Raw genomic sequence first — 22,155 nt, forward strand, 5'->3', positions numbered from 1 at the left:
TCTTCCTAGTAAATGAAAACAGTGGTTCAAGTGGTAATTATTCATTTTTATAAAACTAAAAAATTACACAATTATACTGCAGTCTGAGTTATAATGGAAATAACACAATTCAGCTCTAACTTTCATGACAGTGGATGCAAGGAAATACAAAAAAAATAAAGTTACAATGAAGCAATATAAAGTGGCTTAGGGCATGAACCCCCCTTTCTTCTATTCCTTTTTATTTTTGGGCAAATTGAGAATAGAGAAGCAGCATGTATATAAACTACAGTTACAGATAATTGTATAGATAAGAGGAAAAAGCATTAAATAAGTTAATATAAATTATTAAAGAATATTTACTGAAAAAATCTTCAGTAAGGAGAGTGACAGCTTTTTCTAACATCAAATTCAACACTTTTATGTAAAACATGACATGAGTATTAATCAAAATGCAAAGAAAGTGAATAGTTTCCCCACAATCATTTGGTGGTTACCCCTCTAGAAATAAAATGTGGTATGATTTCAAATACAAAACCTCTCTACCACATAAACTGTCCATTGATTTTTTAAGATTGTATAAATCCCTGTGGAGTTCATTCAATAGGTATTTTTAAATATTCCTTGTAAAAATAATCATTTATTGATTGTTTCAAACTGATTCTGAAGAAAGATTTAATTTCTGTTGTAATAAAACAACTGGAGATGACAATTTGTCAGCATCTAGTGACCTGCAAAAACCAAGACCATCAATGATTCATATACAAAAGAAACCATACAATGAAGATATGCAAGTTTGTGTGAGCAGTTTAATCATATTAGTAGATGCAAGCCTGAGTTATTGTACATCACTTAAAAATGTACAATTTTGTGTCTTAAATATGTCTTTTTACTCCAGAATTACAGTGTTACATGCCTAATCTGACACCTGAGTATTCCAACATCCTGCTTTAAACGACACATTTTCATGGTCCCAAAATAGGCCTACCCTTGCAGAAATCCTGAGTATTTGGACACCTTGCTTAATCTTACATTTTTTTCTAGTCCCCCAGTGTGTCAGATTAGGCAAGTTCCACTATATTCTTCTAAATACCAAATGTATTTTTTTTATCATCATGCATGAAAAAAAAAAATTATTGCAGGCATTAACATACTCTAGTTATTATTAAACTTCTAAATGTTTGTCGACCTATTCCAATTGTATTGTTGAATTGTTTAAAATCATCTTTAGGGAAAATATTTCATCAATACTTCAGTTCTATGACAGATTTGTGAAGGAATCCTTTAATAAAATTTTCAAAATCTTCAGTCTAAGTATACCTGAATTATCACACATATTATCAACTAGAAAATATACCATTATCCATCTATCATATATAACTGTAAAACATCTACTCAATAAAGAATACAAGTCCATAAAAATCATATTTTTGTACCTGATATGTTCATAATGCAACATATTTTGTGTAACAGATATGTTTAAAATGCAACCCCTCTCATTGAATTAATTTTGTGTTCATAATTAGAACTAACTATACCAAATTTTGAATATTTCAGTCACCACATGCAAACTTTATTCATTGGTGATAAACAATTCTGTCAAAGTCACAATAACGTTACTGTAATCTATGAGGCAGATCACAAATAAAGAACAGCTAAAAGCGAAATCATAACCTTGCAAACAAGTTTTGCCTTGAAAATCCTAAAATATACAATCCATGAAAATGAAGCACTTACAGTATATTGATATTACCCTTTAATGTCAAGGTCACACATGATTTCTTAATGGTAACATGCAGTTTGCGTATTAAAATATACTGGTGTATAAAATTTATCAAACATGCTCAATCTGATTAAATGCTCTCTGATCAAAATACAAAATCAACAATACAAAATTATATAATATAACAACAAACATAATGCTATGACTCTGGTTTGTCGCTGAAAGACTGTGATTTCATTGCACCAATAGTTTGTGTGACCGATGTAACATCACTTATTATCATCTGAGCTATCTTAATCGCCATCTCCTCTTCTTCCTATCAAAATCAACAAACAATTATCTTATTGTGCACAATATAATATAATAGTTATGACATAAAACAGAGAATAAAAATGAAAAGTTTTTAAAAGTATACACTGTAAAAAAAGTTATATATATTTGTTTATAATAAGATGTGCAAATGAGGTATATTTTAGAAGTTATTATCCTTTGAACTTTTAATTAATTAATTGATAAGTGTTTATGCTGCATTAGCACAATATGGCTATATGACGGTAACATTGAACTTTTAAAGAGCAGGGACTGAGGTGATCTACTTACTCTATCTGCTAAATGACGCCACAAAGGCGCACAAAATTTACGGTGAAGGACATAACTTGAAAATAGTTTATTGCCAAATGATGACAGTGTCCTTCTTTGTTTTATTTACAAAAATATCAAAAACACAGTTGCCATAAATAATTCAGTATTCAATCAAATTACTTCATGGTTACAAGTGCAAGTCAAAAGGTTATATGTTTGTTATAATATTCATTTTAGTCAACAATTAAACCAACCTTTTCCTTTTCTTTGCTCTTTCTAAAAAATCCTGTGCCTAAAATTATAAAAATTAAAAAAAATAACATATCATTCGGGGAAAAAAAAAACATTTGCTCATTAATTATTACACATCTATTCATTTGTAACTAGGCTGATGACAAGCATATGTTAATTTATTGATAGGAAATTAAATGCTTAGGCCACACCAATTTGATCCCTTGTTCGACGGACCCGCCCGCACCTATTTTTTTCAAAACAGAATTTTTTTATTTTTTTTATATTCCCGCTTCCCGCATCCGGAATTGTAATCATGTCCATTTCCCGCACCGTTTTTTTTGTAAATATTATAAAAAGATATCAACATTTATTAATCAGTCTAACCTGTATATATATAACGATTTTAAACATAAAAGCACCCCACCAAACTGTGTTAATATCTGTGAGAATATTTGTTTCAGCATGAAACCTGGAGTGCTCCGATAAAAAGTTATAACAGCGGGTATTTCCGTGAAGAACAAAAAATTGGTTTCTTTACCCCTTACCTATATTCCCTATCAACAATGCTCGTTGTTAGAATGAAGTACAAAGAACTTCTGAAGGATTTGCCTTCAACTGCAATTATATTGTATGCTGGCGAAACAAAACTATCCATAGCCGCTGCATGTTTATGCACCTGTCCTGATTGATTCAGGAGCATGTCGTTCAGCAGTTATCGTTTGTTGATGTTGTTCATTGGTATTTTCTCGTTTGGATATAAATTAGATCGTTGGTTTTCCTGTTCGAATTGTGTACGCTAATAATTTTGGGGTCCTTTATAGCTTGCTGTTTGGTCTGTATCAAAGCCCTGTGTAAAAGGCCGTACTTTGACCTGTGTTTGTTATTATCAGGTTGAGAACAACCCTCCCTCAGACAAGGGGTAATTTTACTGATGTTAAAAAGAAAATAGAAATACCAAGGATTTGTTTAGTTCTTCTATACAAAACCTTTGAACACTTAGTATTTTGTACTCAAAAAGAGGAGAGCTACATCATATTTTAAACAATTTTTTCTAAAAGAGGGGTCCACTTATTTTGAATAATATTAAACTGTTAAAGTAAATGTGTTAACATGGTTAAAGTCCAGGAATATTACTAAATTCTTGGACATGTTTTGACCATTTAATACCAGATAGATATATAGTTCTATGAGAAAATATGAGCCCTTTTGTACTAACAAATATATTATAACTTATATTGATCCCTCATACAACATGTAAAAGGGATATTTATAACATTAAGGGGTTGCCCCCAAACTGATTATGATTTGGATGGAGAATTGTCTCATTGTCAGTCACACATACATAGACCAGATTTAATTATTTCTTGGTGAACAGGGAAAAAATACTTCAGAAATTAAAGAAATGTCAAAGTACAAGTGATAAATCAAGTTTTAATATTGTCAAAACCTATTATTTTATGTTTACAAAAAAAAATTATAATCGCTCGCCTTTAATTTTTAAGCTTCGCCTCAAAAATTTGCAAATTAAATATTTTTTTATTAAAATTTTCAAATCGCTCGCTCGCCCCAAATTTTGGAGTCCAAAAATCCGTAGAACAAGAAATTAAATTGGTGTGGCCTTATTATTCTCATACCATAAATTGACATGTTCTATTCTTTATTTTTTCCCTTTACATCTCTAAGAGAAAAAAATTGTACATTGTAGTAACAGTTCTGTCCTTTGGTAAAAATCTGTTGACATGTACCAACAAGAAAGCTTAACATGTAACTTCAATTAAAGATGCTACAGTTATCAATCTTGTTAACGTTGTTTTCCATATTTTAATGTAGGGCCAATAAAGATTTTTTGTGAATAAGGAAGAACAAACATGTATTAGGGCAACCATTGGCAGTGGCAGATTCAGAGGGGGGTGTACCCTTTACTTTAACTTTTTTTTTTTTTATAATACTGTAAAATGATTACTCATACTAGATTACATCAATTTGCCATTCCCGTATATTTTATGCAACAACTCTTTACTTATACGTATTTATTTTATGTGAAATATATTATTGATAATGTCAAAGTTAATGGGATTCGCTACTGTGGGGTTGAAAAAACGTCACTCAATCATTTTGAAATTCAAATTACAGTAACATATTGCTTAGGCTGAGGATGACAATCATGATGCCTTCAAAGTGACAACGGGTGGAGCAAGGAGGTGCTGGCTCCTATTTCACAATTCCACCCAACAAAAGGCAATACTCTATTACACTCACATGATAAAAAGAGTTCCATAGCCATAATATTTACCTACAAAAACATATTTAACCCCACACACCCCAGCCCAATAATAACGTTGCTGAAATGGGATCCTCAGTCAGAACTCTCTTTATAGATAAATAGTCTTTGGACCTTGGTACGGACCATTTGATTTTCAGCAAAGGGGGTCACAGATATTTTAGAGAGAAAATATTTCTGACCCAGATTTTTGCCTTAAATACATTCTGGCCTATCTGGGATGAAAACAATACTTTAGCATAAAATGTATAAAATAACGGGCGTATTTTTTTTAACGCTTAAATGCAATATTACTTTTGTATGTCCATAAAATCATTGAACATGACTGACAGAATCATTGATGATTTTTCTCGACGAAATCAGAGGAAGATGCTTATGGTGAACTTCACGTCTATGGCTTTGACGAAAGATGTGTACAGAAGTCATCACTAGAAAACTCTCAATAAATGTTTTTGTGGATTCACTTTTTAGTAAATAAAGTAAAACATTAATCAAAAAATTAAAATGTATGATCAGATACATCTGTGGTGCGAATAACACAATCGCAATGCATTCTTTAGATGCTAGTTTTGGCCTCTATTTCAATGACTCGCTTAGCTAGGGAGAACTTTTCAACATCCATTTTTAACTGACAAAACCCACATCAAACATCGTCAATTAAATTGGTACATAGCTTTAGATCCATCCAAAAAATTTACTACAATTGGGGAGAATAGGGCATCAAAAATGTCCAACCCTGACGCTTTAACTATGAAATCTAATATACATGCCCCCGTCAGATACCTTTAAATTAGTGCATTTCACATTTATTTTTGTTTTTTAAACCAAAAAAAACTACCCAAAAAAATTTGCCTTGCTATTTCAGCAAAATATTATTTTCTACCTGTTTCAGATCCGCCCATGATAAGGGTAAAAAAATTATTATTTATTTGTATATTTGGATTGATTACCATGAATACCTCTGTAAGAGTGTGCCAAATATAAAAGGTATAACATAAATATTTTCAAATAAATATACTTGATTGCTATTTTCTTAAATTTTGATATTATCTCTTCTTTTTTTGTTATAATTTTTCATGTTATATTATGCTACTGAAATGACATGGTTTTTTTTCAAATCAGTAGAAAGATGCATCATTGACATTAAATGTTACCTTCAAAATAAAATCGTCAAAGGTCTTTCAAACTGAAAGATTTTGCCCTTTTATGAGATTATTGATGAAATATTAATTAAAAAAAATACCATTGATATCTATACTTATAAGATTTAGATTCTATTTGTTAGTTTTACCTTTAGGTTTTTCTTTATCTTTATCCGGATGAGGATCAAATTCTGATTTAAACTGTCCAAACCCATCTACAGTCCCCATTACCATCCTGTAAACATAAATAAAACATGGCTTTATGTACATAAGTTAGGCTGTTATTTTTATTGTTTGAATTGTTTTGCATTATTATTATTATTAAAGTGATGTTTTGGGAGGCGACTTTCCTGGTATGGAACTTACATTTGTGATTTCAGGGCCTTTTATAGCTGACTATGTGGTATGGGTTTTGCTCATTGGTCCTTGTTAAAGGTCATTTATAAGTTGACCTATAGCTGTTAATTTCTGTGTCATTTGGTCTCTTGTGGAGATTTGTCTCATTGGAAATAATACCACATCTTCTTTTTTTATAATTATGGAATAGATATGAGTTACAATGCTTAATAATAAATAGATGTTCTATTTACCTTGTGTATTACATACCTCACTTCAAAATAGTTGACTTTTCAAATATAAAACTAAAAGCTTAACAAGATTTTTTAATTTGATCATTTATTGGGTACAAAATTTTCTATATTGTTGATGTATACTCTTTATACTTAATATGATCATCTACCAATTTGCCTTTCACAACCTAAAGGATTATGGGTAATCTCATTGTTCATACATCAAAATACAAATATTATTCAGTCATTGGTTGAATTTCCATTGTTAAGAATGTTTTAAACCATAGGAAATATGTTGTTAACGTTTTTGAAAATATTACCCATAATGCATTAGATTCTGAAACGGCAAATTAGTTGTGATGTTCTGTAATTTACTGTTATCTTTTGTAAGTACAACAATCCCAAACTCAATTTTATTAAGAAAGCTCAGTCAACCAAAAGCAGATAAATGTGTGTGATTAAACAAACACTAATTATAAGAAACAGAGGTTAAATGTAACATATTTGTTATATCTTCTTTTCCGACACAGTTACAAATTTTAATGTAGCGTGTATTTCCTTAGTGAATTATTTTCATGACATTTACAAGTAGAGAGATAAAATTTGAGTTGAACATGTTGAATATAGAAGAGAGTGGTCAAGAAAGGCCATAGGGTCCAATCATTGGATCTTGAAAAAAAATTATAACCATGAAGTCATCTAGAAAGGTTTAGACACCAAAAAATGTATCCACGACAATAAGTTGGTTTACAGTGCTCTGGATTAATTTATTTTTGTGGGTACATGTACCAATTTTTGTAGATTCAGAAATACTTGGTTTTCTTAGATATTTGATTTATGGTTTTGACATATTCTGTATATGTTCTTATAAAAAATTCTGATTTCATTTATCATTAAGATTCATGGTTTCCCTGTACATGGTTTCCCTGTACATGTGTACCCTTGAGATTCATGGTTCCCCTGTACCATGTGTACCCCTTGAGATTCATGGTTTCCCTGTACCATGTGTTCCCTTGAGATTCATGGTTCCCCTGTACAAAGTGTACCCTTGAGATTCATGGTTCCCCTGTACCATGTGTACCCCTTGAGATTCATGGTTTCCCTGTACCATGTGTTCCCTTGAGATTCATGGTTCCCCTGTACAATGTGTACCCTTGAGATTCAAGGTTCCCCTGTACCATGTGTACCTTTGAGATTCATGGTTCCCCTGTACTATGTGTACCCTTGAGATTCATGGTTCCCCTGTACAATATGTACCCTTGAGATTGATTCATGGTTCCCCTGTACAATGTGTACCCTTGAGATTCATGGTTCCCCTGTACTATGTGTACCCTTGAGATTCATGGTTCCCCTGTACAATGTGTACCCTTGAGATTCATGGTTCCACTGTACTATGTGTACCCTTGAGATTCATGGTTCCCCTGTACCATGTGTATCCTTGAGATCCATGAAAATTAGTATCTTAGGAATCTACAATTAAACAACTCACTTAGGATTGTCCCGTTTCCATAGTAAATCTGGATTTAATAGACCAGGATCAATGTTGTTCATGTCATTTTCAAACTTTCTCATTGCCCGTCCCAGCGGTAGACTAGTTCCTGATGCCAGTAATGTATTACGTGTGCTAGTACTCCGTACACTCTCTCCACTGTGTGTACTACTGTCTTGTGAAGCATCACTATCTATAATGTTCAAATACTACTGTAAGAACTCATTTGTTTTATTATTCATTTGTTGAAGATTAATGAAATATTTGCATGCTAGAAAATATACTGGAATATAAGTACATAAGGAGGTATTCTGAGAATTTCTGACTGTCATATCTCTTTTTATTGTTTATTGTTTTTAAATAAAAATCAGGAAGTTGATTTTGATTTTTTTATTTCACTATGCAGTATGGTTTTTGCTTATTGTTGAAGATTGTTTCAGTGGACCTTGAAAATGGGGGGAAATCTCTAATTTGGCCTTAAAATTAAAAGATCATATCATAGGGAACATGTGTACTTAGTTCAAGTTGATGGTACTTCAACTACATCAAAAACTACCTTGACCAAAAACTTTAACCTGAAGCAGGACAGACAGAAAGAGGAACAGACGCACAGACCAGAAAAAAATAATGCCCATAAATGAGGCATAAAATGGGGCATAATAAAATAAGTTTAATGAGGGATACTCATTCTTTAGTTATGGTAAGTCAGGTAAGACAATCTTAGCTTTCAACATTGGTTCTACAATAAAAGTGTTAACTTGGAGTATAATGAGTTCAAATACCAACATCTCAATGTTTATGTGTACCGGTATATATATATCATTCTCCAGTGTTGTTAGAAAATTATATCCTTCTCCTAAGATTGTTCATTAGTTGATAAATCTGTGTGATTATTGTTTCATCAAATTGTACAAAGAATATTTGATTAATAATTTTCATAAAAATAATAGATATCAAAATAAGTAAAAGATTTTCTACTAACCAGTACGTTTTCGTTGCCTTGGTAACTCTCTTGTGGAATGTACAGTACCAACCAATTCAGATAAAAATTTATAAAATATTTCACTTTGACGGAAATCAGAAAAGTAAACCTGCAAACATATAAATATATTCATGCATACATCGATACAAATCACTTAATATTTGAGGTTATACTGATCATGTTAATATAAAGATATGTCATGTTATATGTAAGGTTTAGAAACGTATTTGTTATGTGTCATTTAGATGTATGAACTGCTGTATAATACACATGTAAATGTCTATGAGCGTCACTGATGAGTCTTATGAAGACGAAACGCGCGTCTGGCTTACTTAATTATAATCCTGATACCTTTGATAACTATTAAGTAATAATGTTAAGCCTCGGTCACACTTTACCGGATAGCACGAACGGACGCCTAACTTATGAAAATAAAAGTTGTCCGGTGACAATATTGTTATCCGTTGGGAATCCGTTGATGTACTGACCGAATAAAACGGACGCGTAACGGATGCCTAACGGACACACACCGGATATGCAACGTATGAGAAACGGAAACGTACCGGACAGAACAGATGTCGAACGTTCATCCAACAGACGAGTACCGCATAAAACGGACACCTAACGGAAGCGTACCGGATAAAACGGATGAACATTATATACCGAAAAATTAAAGGCGACAATAATAATACATGTACATTGCATAAATATTCAAAATGTTTAGGTGTAACTGGTTTTGGTTTATTTTTCAAAATACCGCAAAAGGTCAGTGTCTGACCTAAATAAGAGCTGCTTGATTGTGAAGAATCGCCCTTACTCTAAGGTCGATTATGAATAATAAGAATTCATGAACTTTAAGAAATCTGACATACCAATAATTGGCATTTCTGACGCGAAATTTTTAATCGGCATTTATCCGTTTCAGATTCGTTCATCATCCGTTTTATCCGTTATACGTCCGGTAAAAGTCCGTTTCTCATTCGTTCAACATCTGTTTTATCCGTTAAACATCCGGTAGAAGTCCGTTGGTGAATTTATTTTCCAGACCTCCAACAGATGTATAATGGACACGTAACGGATACAAAAGGGAAACAAAACGGACGAGTACCGTACAAAACGGACGCCTAACGGACGTTCAAAGTTTTGAAAATGCTTAAAATTTTCCACCGGACAGAACGGACGTCGACGGATAAAACGTATGCTGAATGGACATGCAACAGATATGGACGGACGTCTAACGGATAACAACGGACATCTAACAGACATGAACGGATTGAAAAAAACTATCCGTTAGGCGTCCGTTCGAGCTATCCGGTAAGGTGTGACCGAGGCTTTACTGTGGATTCATATATTTTTCAGGAAAACTTGCTTGTTTGTGGATACTTAATTTCTTTGTTTTGCTGGTCTATATACATGCCTATAGGAAATTTAATATTCGTTGAACATTTTAATTTTTGGTTCACCTGTACCCACGAAATCCCCAAAATTGGTATCCATTATAATAATGAATCCTCTGTTATCTCTTCAAACTAAGCATTTTTATGACTTTTAAGTTGTGTTTCAAAAATTTGATCATAATCTATTTGACTTTGTAAAAAAGTTAATTTCTAAAGTTTTTCCTCCCATGGCTCATTACTAATGACCATTCTTTTTGTAACACTTTTCACAAACAGGAAGTACTCAAAGTGACTGTTTTTTTCTGGATTGAAATTGAAACAGACTTACAGTAACTGTCAAATTTTCCATTACCTTTTCTATAGTTTTTAACACCATCTCTCTTGGTTTAGAGAAACAATCCGGTAAAGGCCCCTCTTCTCGACATATATTACATTCCACATCAAATCGACATTTATCATCAAAACCTAATGGATGGGTCGCTTGTAGCGAAAAATATCTGAAAAAGATACAGGTCTGTCATTATGGTCAGGTACCTATTTATAATTACATTACATATATGATTCATTTTAGTACATTATTTTGATTGGCTAACAGAAATCTCAGGTCAATGTGAAAATGGTCTTCATTTCAAAACGAAATGCAACATTCATGATGACACCACCTTTCACAATAAAGTGCACAGATAAATATAGAAAACCTTGATAGAAATCGTGTTTTTATGATCCTGGTAAAAAAATGTAATTATAAGTAAAACGGCTTCTTTTTGTAATTTTATAGGGTTGTAAAAGCTTTGACTGTGCTAACATTTTTAGAATGAAGCATCAAATGTACTTCAGTCAATGCTTTTACACCCCAATAAATTTACAAATAGAAGCATTCCTATTGCTGTTTATGGTGTTTTGTTATTTTATTTTTTCATCTAAAATAGTAATATTCAAAATAAAGGTACTACAAACTTTTGTTCCATGTGTAATTTCAGTCCTTCAGTTGAGAAAGATGTTCTGAAAGACAAATCTGGAGTTGTTCTTTTTATGAATGATGTGCACCCCTTGGCCCTTAGTTGGCTTAAATAACCTCATTAATCACATCAGTTCTTTCTGTTGGAAAATATGGTAAAATCAAACAATTTGCAGTATTTTCAGATAAACATCTTATAAATACTTTTGCTCTCCCATAGTTATAGAGTTTAGCTATTTGGAAAGGATCTGAAGCCTCTGTAACTTTTAATTATGTAATCTGACCATTCAAACTCGCGGGGGGAGGTTGGTAACTGACAAAGAACTTTGTCTAGCAAGCTATTTAAAACTTACTTATCATACAGAACCATAGCATCAGCTTGAGCCTGCATGCCATCATAACCTGATTCATGTGACCTCAAATGTTTCTCAAAGTTCTCTACAGCTATCCAGAACTGTAGTATATTACTTCCTCCTTCTTGTTCCATGTACTATACAACAACAAATATATGATTATAATATACTATTTTTAGATTTCTTATACTTTACTTTATTCGTTTCTGTCACTTCACTAATTTCATGCAAAACTAAGTCATAACCCAAAAACATCCTTATCAATATGGCTCAAAATTCACATTATAGTAAATAACATACATGTATCTAAACAATGAATATAAAGAAAGAAGCAACCTATCAATCAATCTTAAACATTTATTCAAGCTTAATTTTGCATGATCAAATAACACTAATAACGTATAGCAAGTGGAAATTGTTTTAGGAGACAGCTAAGCTTGCATGATTTAAACTAGAACAATTCAAAAAATTGTTCATAATTTATCTGTGTTTCAAATAAAGAATACTTGGCACGAGTAAAGTTTTATCCTGTCCAGTATTGTAGAGAAAAATTCACATAACATTTCACTGCAATATAAGAAAATAGCCATCACTGGAAGTTAACCAATCAAATTTTCAACTCTTTTTTACCAGCGTACAAGCTTTAGATTATTTCCTACCACTGTCATATTCAAGGTAAAAAAAAATTTAACCTATTTTCATATGCAACCGCATGTTACATACTATGATTTGGTGGTATTTCACCTATAGGACAACTAGTAACCAGGTTAATCTGGTACTTACCTCCATGAAGTAGAAGAAAGCAGGATCATAGTATAGGAAATCAGACAGGTATATATGACCACTGGTTACCAAATCAATCTGGTACCTCAAGTGAAACTCACTACCATTGTAGCTAGGAAAATGTCTGCAATGCAGGAAAAACATCATGAAAATATAATGAAAAGATAAAAATAACTAGGGACTCTAGAGAGCCAGTGTTGCTCACCTGGGTCTTCATGATTTTCAACATAGAATGGACACTCTTCAACATTGTAGACTAGAATAGAATGCATGATAAAAGTCTCATTTTTGTTGACCTTGTATTGCTAATGTTTTTTCTCTTAAAAGTTTCTCTTTTTTAATTCTTCTTTAGTATTTGCCCAAAACTAAATACCCCATTGTTGATTGTGGCAAAGCTTGAGTGATGAGAAAAGCTCACTTGGTCCTATGGGTTAGGTGAGCTAAAGACATTTTAGATATATTCTTGTTAAATTTGGTCTCATCAATTTAGAGGTTTGTTATACATTTGTACATGTTATATACCGGTATACAAACTTTGGTTTCTGCTTATGATTTAAATGAGAATGTAATATAAAAAATCTTGTATCTCAATGTATCTTCCATGTACATAATCTCTTTTAAATACTAAACAACATAAAATTCTAAGACTTTAGCAGATGAAAGAAAAGAATACTTCACTTACAATTTTTCAATAGTGCATAATGTTTTAACTAAAGAATTGATTATATTTCTTTCAAATTATATCAATCAAATTTAAAGTAAATTTTATGAAGCTGATAAGATAAACTCATCTCAAAAATGTATCACTCCAAAATATATGAAAAAAATCATATAAATGTCTTCACTTTAGAATAGTGGATCTGCTTACCAGAGCACCTGGGATCACCTCCAGTTGTTGGTGGGGTTCATGTTTCTTAAGTCTTTATTCTATGTTGTATTATGAGTCTGGTTTTTTTTGGCATGGCATTGTCAGTTTATTTTTTATTTATGAGTTTGACTGTCCCTCTGGTATCTTTCGCCCATCTTTAAAGAGATTTTTTATGCAAGCACATACATTTAAAATCTTGTTTATTTATTTGCATCCAAAGATAGTCAATTCTAAATTCATTAAGCCTAAACCTCCTTCTCCATACATAACTTACTCAGATTCTATTTTGGAAACAGAAAATTCTTGACAATCAACAAAACAATCAGGATCAACCTCTCCATCTTCTCGACAAATCTTACCTACAAAATATAGTTAATATATTACTGTGGCCATGGATTCCTTATTATTTCTGGGGACAAATTTTCATGGATTTAGTGTCTGTAGTTGGTCATGTTGGTACACTCTGGTGAACCATAAATGTTTAATGATATATATATATTTGATATATTTGTAAGTTTTCCTCAATCCACATAAATTGTTACTCATGCAAATAAATGAATCTGCAGTATACAGAGGAGCTTTGGAATTCAAATTTATTATCGCTCTTTTGTGCAAATTTCCTTTAATCTGTTTTTGTGATAATTTTCATATCAAGCTACTCACGTGAGATGGAAAATTATCGTAGAAACTAAGCAGGCATGTGGAGTTACTAACGAAATTGACATGAAATTGACATTGTCGTCATAGGTAAAATAGCAATAAACAGATTATCATTAATCATCTCAACTCGATTGCCTTTCTCGCTTTTGCCGTCCCGGCTCAAGCGAGAATATCAATCTCGTTGAGATGATCAACGATAATCTATAAATATCATTGCAATTGAAAGAGAAGCAGATCAATTACATTATAAAATTCAATTACCTCTCATAAAATAGGTAAAGCCCCGGTTATTGCACAGTTTAATTTTACTTCTGGCCATTTGTATGTCTCTCTATACATCATTGTACATGATATACAAATTACATTACATGTTTTTGTATCATAAAACTTTTTATTTTTGATTAGCTGAATGCAATAGTAGGACACTCCAAAATCAGACTGTACTTTTCAGTAAAATTCAATATTCATGACAGCATGTGCTTCTCACAACAACGTCGTAAAAATGCTCACACAAAAAAAAAAAAAAAAAAAATGTGCTTTAACTTGTTATTTCATGGTTATAGCATAAAATGTTATTATAAGAATTGAATCTTTTTTTTTTGTAATTTTATAGGGTCGTTAAAGCATTGATCTTGCACACACTATTTGTATGAAACACTTTCTGCTAGTATTGTTCAAATATGTTTAAAATGCTTTGGTCATTGTTAAGTTATATTAATTACAATTTTCCTATCTATTCTGTAACTTACTAATACATTCCTGTCTAAGTACATCATCAACTCCTATAGGATCTATATTGTAACTTACTAATACATTCCTGCCTAAGAACATCATCAACTCCTATAGGATCTGTGGCATCTTTAGATAAATATTTGGAAAAAATTTGAACTGCATCATTTTCTATACCTGAAATGAAAATTGAAACATATTCTATTTACTTATTGTATATCTTTTAATTTGCATAATAAACATAAATATTGATTCAGTGTGTTACATTGAATCATATCTTTTGTGATCCATATGCTTCAAACAACTTTTTTTGCTTTATAAATGTCAAACAAGTGTTTTCCATTATTGTGATCATGATGATTATGATGATTATTCATGATAATTATCATGATTATTCATGATGATTATTCATGATGATTATTCATGATGATTATCATGATTATTAAAACAGTCTATCCATCACCATCAAACAAAAAGGAATAATGATAAAAAAAAAAATACAATGCCTACATAGCATATGTAAATATGTATTGATTGTTACTTGCTTTACTCATGTTACTTCCAGTGGCAAATATTTCATGCATATTTGGGATGATGTCAACTACTGTAGTAGTAAACTTTAAAATGAATTCTACAAAATCATGAAAATAGAGTAAACATTGTACCTACCATATTTCTGTACTTTTGCACATATCAAACTTTTTTACATGTTTTAAGACTGTCAACATGCAAATATGTGTGTAAAAATTATGTGTACAATACATATGTGTCATCAATTGATGTAATATCATGAGAATATAGTGTGATTTTTATTATTGTTCATGTTGTTAGGTAACTATTCAAAGTTGAATAAAAGGCCTGAAAACACATAATAAAATTAAAACATTTTGTAACAAGGGTCCAGTGAGCCATGGTCTCATATAAATGCAACAAACTTACTCTTTTTTAATTTGTCTGTCAAATTCGGACTGGAATATTTGGTAGAATAACTTTTTATTGCAGAGTCTTTGATAATTGGTTCAAAAACATCAGAACTAGGAGATTCTGGACATTTTTTATTATCTTCACAAGCACTATCAGTTATAGGTTTTGATTTAATTAAAGTCTGGCAAGAAGGTGGCACATTCTGAATTACCTCCCCTTCAGAGTTTGTTAATGACTCTCCTGAAGGTGAAATATTTTCAGTTACTTCCCCTTTTAAATCTTTGGCACTAGGTTTTATCACAGATATGTTATCAGCATCACTTTGAATAAGTCTAGAGTTTGTTATATCACATTCAGAATATTCATCTATTTGTTGGTCATTAGACAGACCAGAATGCTGACTTTTTTGTGTAGATTCTTCTTGATTGCACACTGAATCACATTTTTCTTTTTCGCTTGAACTTTGTCGCTTCTTTTTGAAAGCAAGGCTTCTTATACGACTCCAAGTTGAAGCCTGAAAACTCTGAGCATCTAACCAAAATCTAAGAAACTTGCTGGCTTTTCTGTCCTCAAGAAACTGTATGAAGTGTCCCAAGGAATTTTTGTCGTGGAGAATTTCTTGAAGTGTTTTACACAGTTGTGATGATTTTTTGTGTAAGGACTCAAAATCTGTAAAATCATGCAAATCAATATTAACAAGATTGCTGCAACAAAGTAAAAAGTTTCCCAGTCCAGTGTAAATGATTATGAGGAGTAAAATTATCTGTACAGTATAGAATTGTAAAACAGGAACTTAGAATACATTTATATAGTGAATAGAGAGCTTTTATAGCAGTATTTATTCTTGACATTCAATATGCAGAACATGGTGTAATTGTAGTACAACAGTATAAAAATAGTCATAAAATGGTGAATTCATAATGATGGACCAAAACGGTCAATTGTACATCATTTGTACATTATTGCAAAATATTCAGTCACATTCACAAAATAGTCCAAAAATGGTCAAAGTCTGAGTACTCCAGTAAAATTGTCCCACTAAAATGACAGTATAATACGGTCTCCAACACATGATGATTTTTATTAAGTTGTCTCAGTGGAGTTGTGTTCAAAAGTATCAGTGTTGCAGTAGTCCCAAAAAAAAGTCCTTTTAAGTTGGTTTTAAAAAATAAATGGTTACAAAAATATTATTGCATTGATCGATGGTTGTCCATTACATAACACATGCCCCACATATTATTAGTTACACAGTGTGCAATTGTCCTAATACGAGAATTTATCGGGTCAATAAAATTCATATCGGGTGAGGCGAATCCAAACCCGATATGAATTTTATTACCTGATAAATTCCGTATTAGGACGATTGAACACTTGTGTAACGAATTTATCCTGATTTTGTTATATTACATATTATTATATTCAAATTCAATATTTGTACAATAATCAACCAAATATATTTAAGATATTTAATCTAAACCTGTTAAAAATTTAATATATTAGAACTATAAAGCAAATCTTTTTTTTTTAATTTTTTATTAGGTCAATGGTATAAGGGAGATAAGTCCAAATGACGTAATAAATAAGGGAGATAATTCGTATTGACGTAATAAAAAAATTGTACTGAAATTTATAAGGACAATATAAGCCAATCAAATTGCGAGAAATTACTCTAAATCAGGATAATAGCTATAATCATGCTCCAGTTACATATATATTGTGTCATAGATCAAATCTATTTGTTCAGTGTATGTTCACTTGTGTTAATATGTCTTTCGATTGAGTTAAACCATTTATATTGATATTTTATAGTGTGTTATTCTATGTTGTGATGTTACACTATTGTGTCAGGTAAGGGTGAAGGTTAGTACCTATAAAAATGTTTAAACCCGCTGCAATTGTTTTCACCTGTCCTAAGTGAGGAACCTGATGTTCAGTAGTTGTCCTATGTTGATTAGTGTTTCTGGTTTCCTTGTTTTTTATATAGATTAGACAGTTGATTTTCCCTTTTGAATGGTTTTACACTTGTCATTTATGGGGCCCTTTATAGCTTGCTGTTAAGTGTGAGCCAAGGCTCTGTGTTGAAGACTGTACTTTGGCCTATAATAATTTATAAGGGTTTACTTTTACAAATTGTGACTTGCATCTTCTTATATCTATCATCTATTGCAACTAATTTTTATCCACATAACTGTAATACTTACTTTCATCTTTGGACAGTTCATCATCTGGAAGAATCTTGCCAGGTGCTACAAAAATATACAATATTATATGAAAACAATTGGCATTTTTAGAATATAAAGAACTATGGGCATGATGGGTAGTTTTATTTTTGGTTCCCTAAAAATTGAAAAAAAACTTCCTATCATTGGTTTAATTTGCATTGTTTATGACGTTCTGGTGCACACTTTTGAATATACAAAACCCATAATGCAATGTTAAATTCTGAAATGGTCAATTAGATTGAAAATTGAAAATTAATTTATTGTTGCTTGCTTGACGTCCTGTCAAATGCCTATGTAGATTGAAAGAAATATTTGAAGTATTTACTTTCTTAATTTCTTAATTAAATTAAATTAATTTATGTTTTAACATTTTTCAGGGGGTTTGATAGTAAGACAACATGCAAAATTTTAAAGAAGACATTTTCAAATTTTCATGATATGTTGTAAAGTATTATTTTTGTGGTAAATCATATTGTACATTGTATAAGTATTTTTCATTTGAATCAAAATTTTTAACTCTAAATATTTATTTCCATATAACATATGACATATATAACATGTATAATATGAAGATTCAGTCAAGAAAAATATTTGATAACTTTTAAAAATTCACAGAAGAAAAGACTGCCTAAATCTTAAAATTGATGACTTTATACCATGCATACTGAATCCACAGTATAGTTTGTTTAGTGACTAATTCAAAAGAATGCAGATTAACTTACAAACAGTTCCATTAGACAAGTCTTTACTTCTGTTTGATGGAGTCCTCTTTAAACTGTTACTGATAATGTTACTCTAAAGATTAACTTACAAACTGTTCCATTAGACAAGTCTTTACTTCTGTTTGATGGAGTCCTCTTTAAACTGTTACTGATAATGTTACTCTAAAGATTAACTTACAAACTGTTCCATTAGACAAGTCTTTACTTCGGTTTGATGGAGTCCCCTTTAAACTGTTACTGATAATGTTACTCTAAAGATTAACTTACAAACTGTTCCATTAGACAAGTCTTTACTTCTGTTTGATGGAGTCCTCTTTAAACTGCCAGACTGTTTAATTTCTGGAGGGAGTTTACTTTTATCTAAAATAAACAAAATCAAAAATTGAACACATGTTCATGTTGTCTGTATAGCAATATAAACTTACACTACTTTTATGTGTTACTTTTGTTAATTCAGAAATTTTTGAAATGTTTTATTTATTTCCAAAATTGCGAAGGCATATGAAAAAAAAAAAAAATTGAAACTAACTTTTCAAATATATATAGCCATGATCATGATGATAGCCTTGTTATGTAATTTTTTCCTTTGCAAAACAATCCCAATAATTAAAATGAAAACATAATTTTCTGAACTCGATCTCATCAAAAGCTTTTCCAACTGGTAGTCTGTAAACACCTTTTGCTTGTGTGTTGACCTCTATTTTACCTGTACAAAAACGACTCGAACAAGTATCATTGACCTTGACTGACCTATAAAATATATATCAATTCTATCAAATCACTTTTAAAGTTAGATGTTGTCAATGTAATAAAGAACATTTCATGTCACCCAAATGCTTTTTAGAATGAAACAATTTGAATTATATTGTTTTTTAAAGTCACATTTTTATAATTTTTATATGCCCTTCTCAGGCCCGTTTTTTTTTATAATTTTTTTTTATCTTATGTTATTAAATCTTTTATTCACAGACTACCCCCTGCAGTAGACACCAAAACTTTAGGACAAATGTGTTCATAAGTTTAATTATGCCAGCCTCTAATCATTGCTGTATCTCTTTAAAATAAAATACAGAAGATTAAACTCATTACTGTGTAATATTTTTCTTCAATTGGTCCCCACATTAATTGTGATTAGAAACGCCTTATGTTGCATTTAGTTTTACATTACTATATAGACATATTTACACTTGTATGCAAATTTTCGTGCCATTACGTAAAATCACACAGGTTCCTGTAAACTTTGACATCACAATTCAAAACATTTGATGTAACAATTGAAAAGTGATTGTTGCTTGATGTCAGAAGGTTATTAGGAGTAGATCTGAGGTTATTTAGAGACAAAATTCAGCTAAATACCAAAACTGTTTGATATGTTTATTGACTGCGCTCAGATGTGCTTCTAGCCAAGTAGCCATGGTACAAAATGTAGCTGCAGAATTGAAGCTTTTAGATCCATATTATATTTTTTGATTTTTGGTGACCATGGATTATTAAAGTCTGTAAATTGTCAAAAATACCAAAAGGACTGAGGTGCTGGGATTTTGCTGCTTCTACCCCATTATGTTTCGCAAAGACCATCAGCAGTTGAACTAAACTTAGAGCACAAAATGTATAGTATGGGGACAAACTTCACTATAACAGGAGAAAAATCAATAAAAAAAAAAAATTGGGGAAAATTTCCCAAAATTTTCATTCTACTAATATAATGAACTCAAAACCGTTAACTTTTTCACTATTCAGACTTTTTTAAATCCCTGCATTTGCTCAGAAATCTACTTCCTTTTTCCGGTATCGTAGTCATGAGACTTTGAGTAAAATATATATTTATCAGTCTAGTAAAATATAGGAAGGAACACAATACCAATTTAATTTTTAATAATAATTCTTTGATATGAAAAAACTTTACAGGTCTAATGAGGTATCAGGTCCATTCGCGCCCAATACACTTTCGCACCTCGCACGTTCGCAACCAAGGTCCGTTCCCACCCAATTAAAAATCAAGTTCCAGTTAAATAATAAGAAAATCATGATTGTTGTTTTCAATTGCCTTGATGTAAATACTGCATGTATTTCATTTGTATTTAGCTTCGTACGAGTAAAACCTTGAAAATCTTAAATGAAAAACACAAAAGATAATTGTTTTTTAACAGATTGGCCACTTTGATCTGAAACAATTAAATAAAAAATAATAGCATTACACTAACCAAAATTGATTAATATTTAAGATTTATTCCACCCAAAAATCCTGGTCGTCAGAATCTCACTTTATTTAGAAACAATGATTCAAAATATTTTAACAATACACTATCCAAAACATGATTAAGATTTATTCAACACAAAAAACATGTTGTCTCACTTTACTTTGAGACAATGACAACAAATATACTAATAGGAATACACTTTCCAAAACTTGGTTATAAAGTTATAAAACACAAAAACAATAAAATTTGTGTAGGGCGTGAAAGTGAAAGGGCGCGAGTGTGAAAGGATGCAAACGTGAATGGGCGTGAACGGACCTGGATTCGATTAATGATAGCATTTCTTTGTTTACATTGAATATGACGTCACAACTAAAATCCCTAACAGAACCAAAATCGGAAACGTTACGGTATTTCTGTTTCTTTTTTAAAAGATATTTAAGTTAAAATATGTTTGAATAAAAAAAAAATAATACTGACTTCGTCCCCTTTCACAGGTAATGCCTGCTGCCTCATATTAGATTGACAATTAAAAGTGAAAGTTACACGACATGTTTTTTTAAATGAAATCTAATTTAAAGTCATATGTGCAATATTCAAAGATAAACTATATCTTGAGCTACATAAAGGACAAGCAATATAGTCTATCAACAATACTTTTTTTTCTTCAGGAAACGCCTCCAACAGGACATATCTTATTTCAAATGTTCATGGCTTTCTTAATATGACAGTACCTGTTTTCCTTCTAAATAAGGGCATTTTAATAAACTATTCAAACATGGTCAGTTAACTTCAATATAGCTTTGAACAATTTGGAAATAGAACATCTCATATCTTCAAAATTTCTATTCCATTTCGACTGGAGGCAGCCATATTTGTAGACAAAGTCATAGTAAATTGCAGAATCAAGAAAACGAAACGAATGTATGTTATAGGTCAATGATTTTATAGACTATAAGAAAAGAAACGAATATCGGTCAAACTCTATCATAATATAATCTAGGCATGAATATTGGCATTATTAATTCATGATAAGTTCTTAGGGACAAGGTATTTTTTTTCTAGCCCTCCCCCTTTTTCAAAATTTATTTTTCTCTCATTTGAATTCATATCTGAGGGGGGATAGGACCTTTATCGGGACTCCGGGATCGGCTGTCTTTAAGCTCGGGATTTCGGGATTGACCCTTTCGGGATCCGGGAATTCTTTTTTTCGGATTTCGGGAAGCCGGGATTTACTTTAATTAATTTCGGGACCTCGGGATTTAGTGTTTTTAAGCCCGGGATTTTGGGATCAGGACCCCTCCTATCCCCCCTCATATCTTACTTTTAAGGGCATACGATACAGTTACAGGGAATGTAA

General features: G+C 31.4%; 1 protein-coding gene across 1 annotated transcript; it reads right to left on the minus strand.

Annotated features, from left to right (window-relative positions):
• Positions 1 to 217: 217 nt before the first annotated feature.
• Positions 218 to 21,702, minus strand: LOC139528460 (A-kinase anchor protein 10, mitochondrial-like). Its single transcript, XM_071324443.1, has 14 exons — positions 21,530 to 21,702; positions 18,865 to 18,957; positions 17,855 to 17,899; positions 15,669 to 16,322; positions 14,808 to 14,906; positions 13,615 to 13,699; positions 12,473 to 12,596; positions 11,690 to 11,826; positions 10,731 to 10,875; positions 8,982 to 9,090; positions 8,000 to 8,192; positions 6,091 to 6,176; positions 2,539 to 2,576; positions 218 to 2,018 (listed from the first exon to the last, which is right to left on the minus strand). Exons 1-14 carry the CDS (start codon positions 21,552 to 21,554, stop codon positions 1,902 to 1,904), a joined length of 1,950 nt encoding a protein of 649 aa, XP_071180544.1. The 5' UTR covers positions 21,555 to 21,702; the 3' UTR covers positions 218 to 1,901.
• Between the last annotated feature and the right edge of the window lie 453 nt (positions 21,703 to 22,155).

The sequence above is a fragment of the Mytilus edulis genome, chromosome 6, assembly GCF_963676685.1.
Source record: "Mytilus edulis chromosome 6, xbMytEdul2.2, whole genome shotgun sequence".
Lineage (NCBI taxonomy): Eukaryota > Metazoa > Mollusca > Bivalvia > Mytilida > Mytilidae > Mytilus > Mytilus edulis.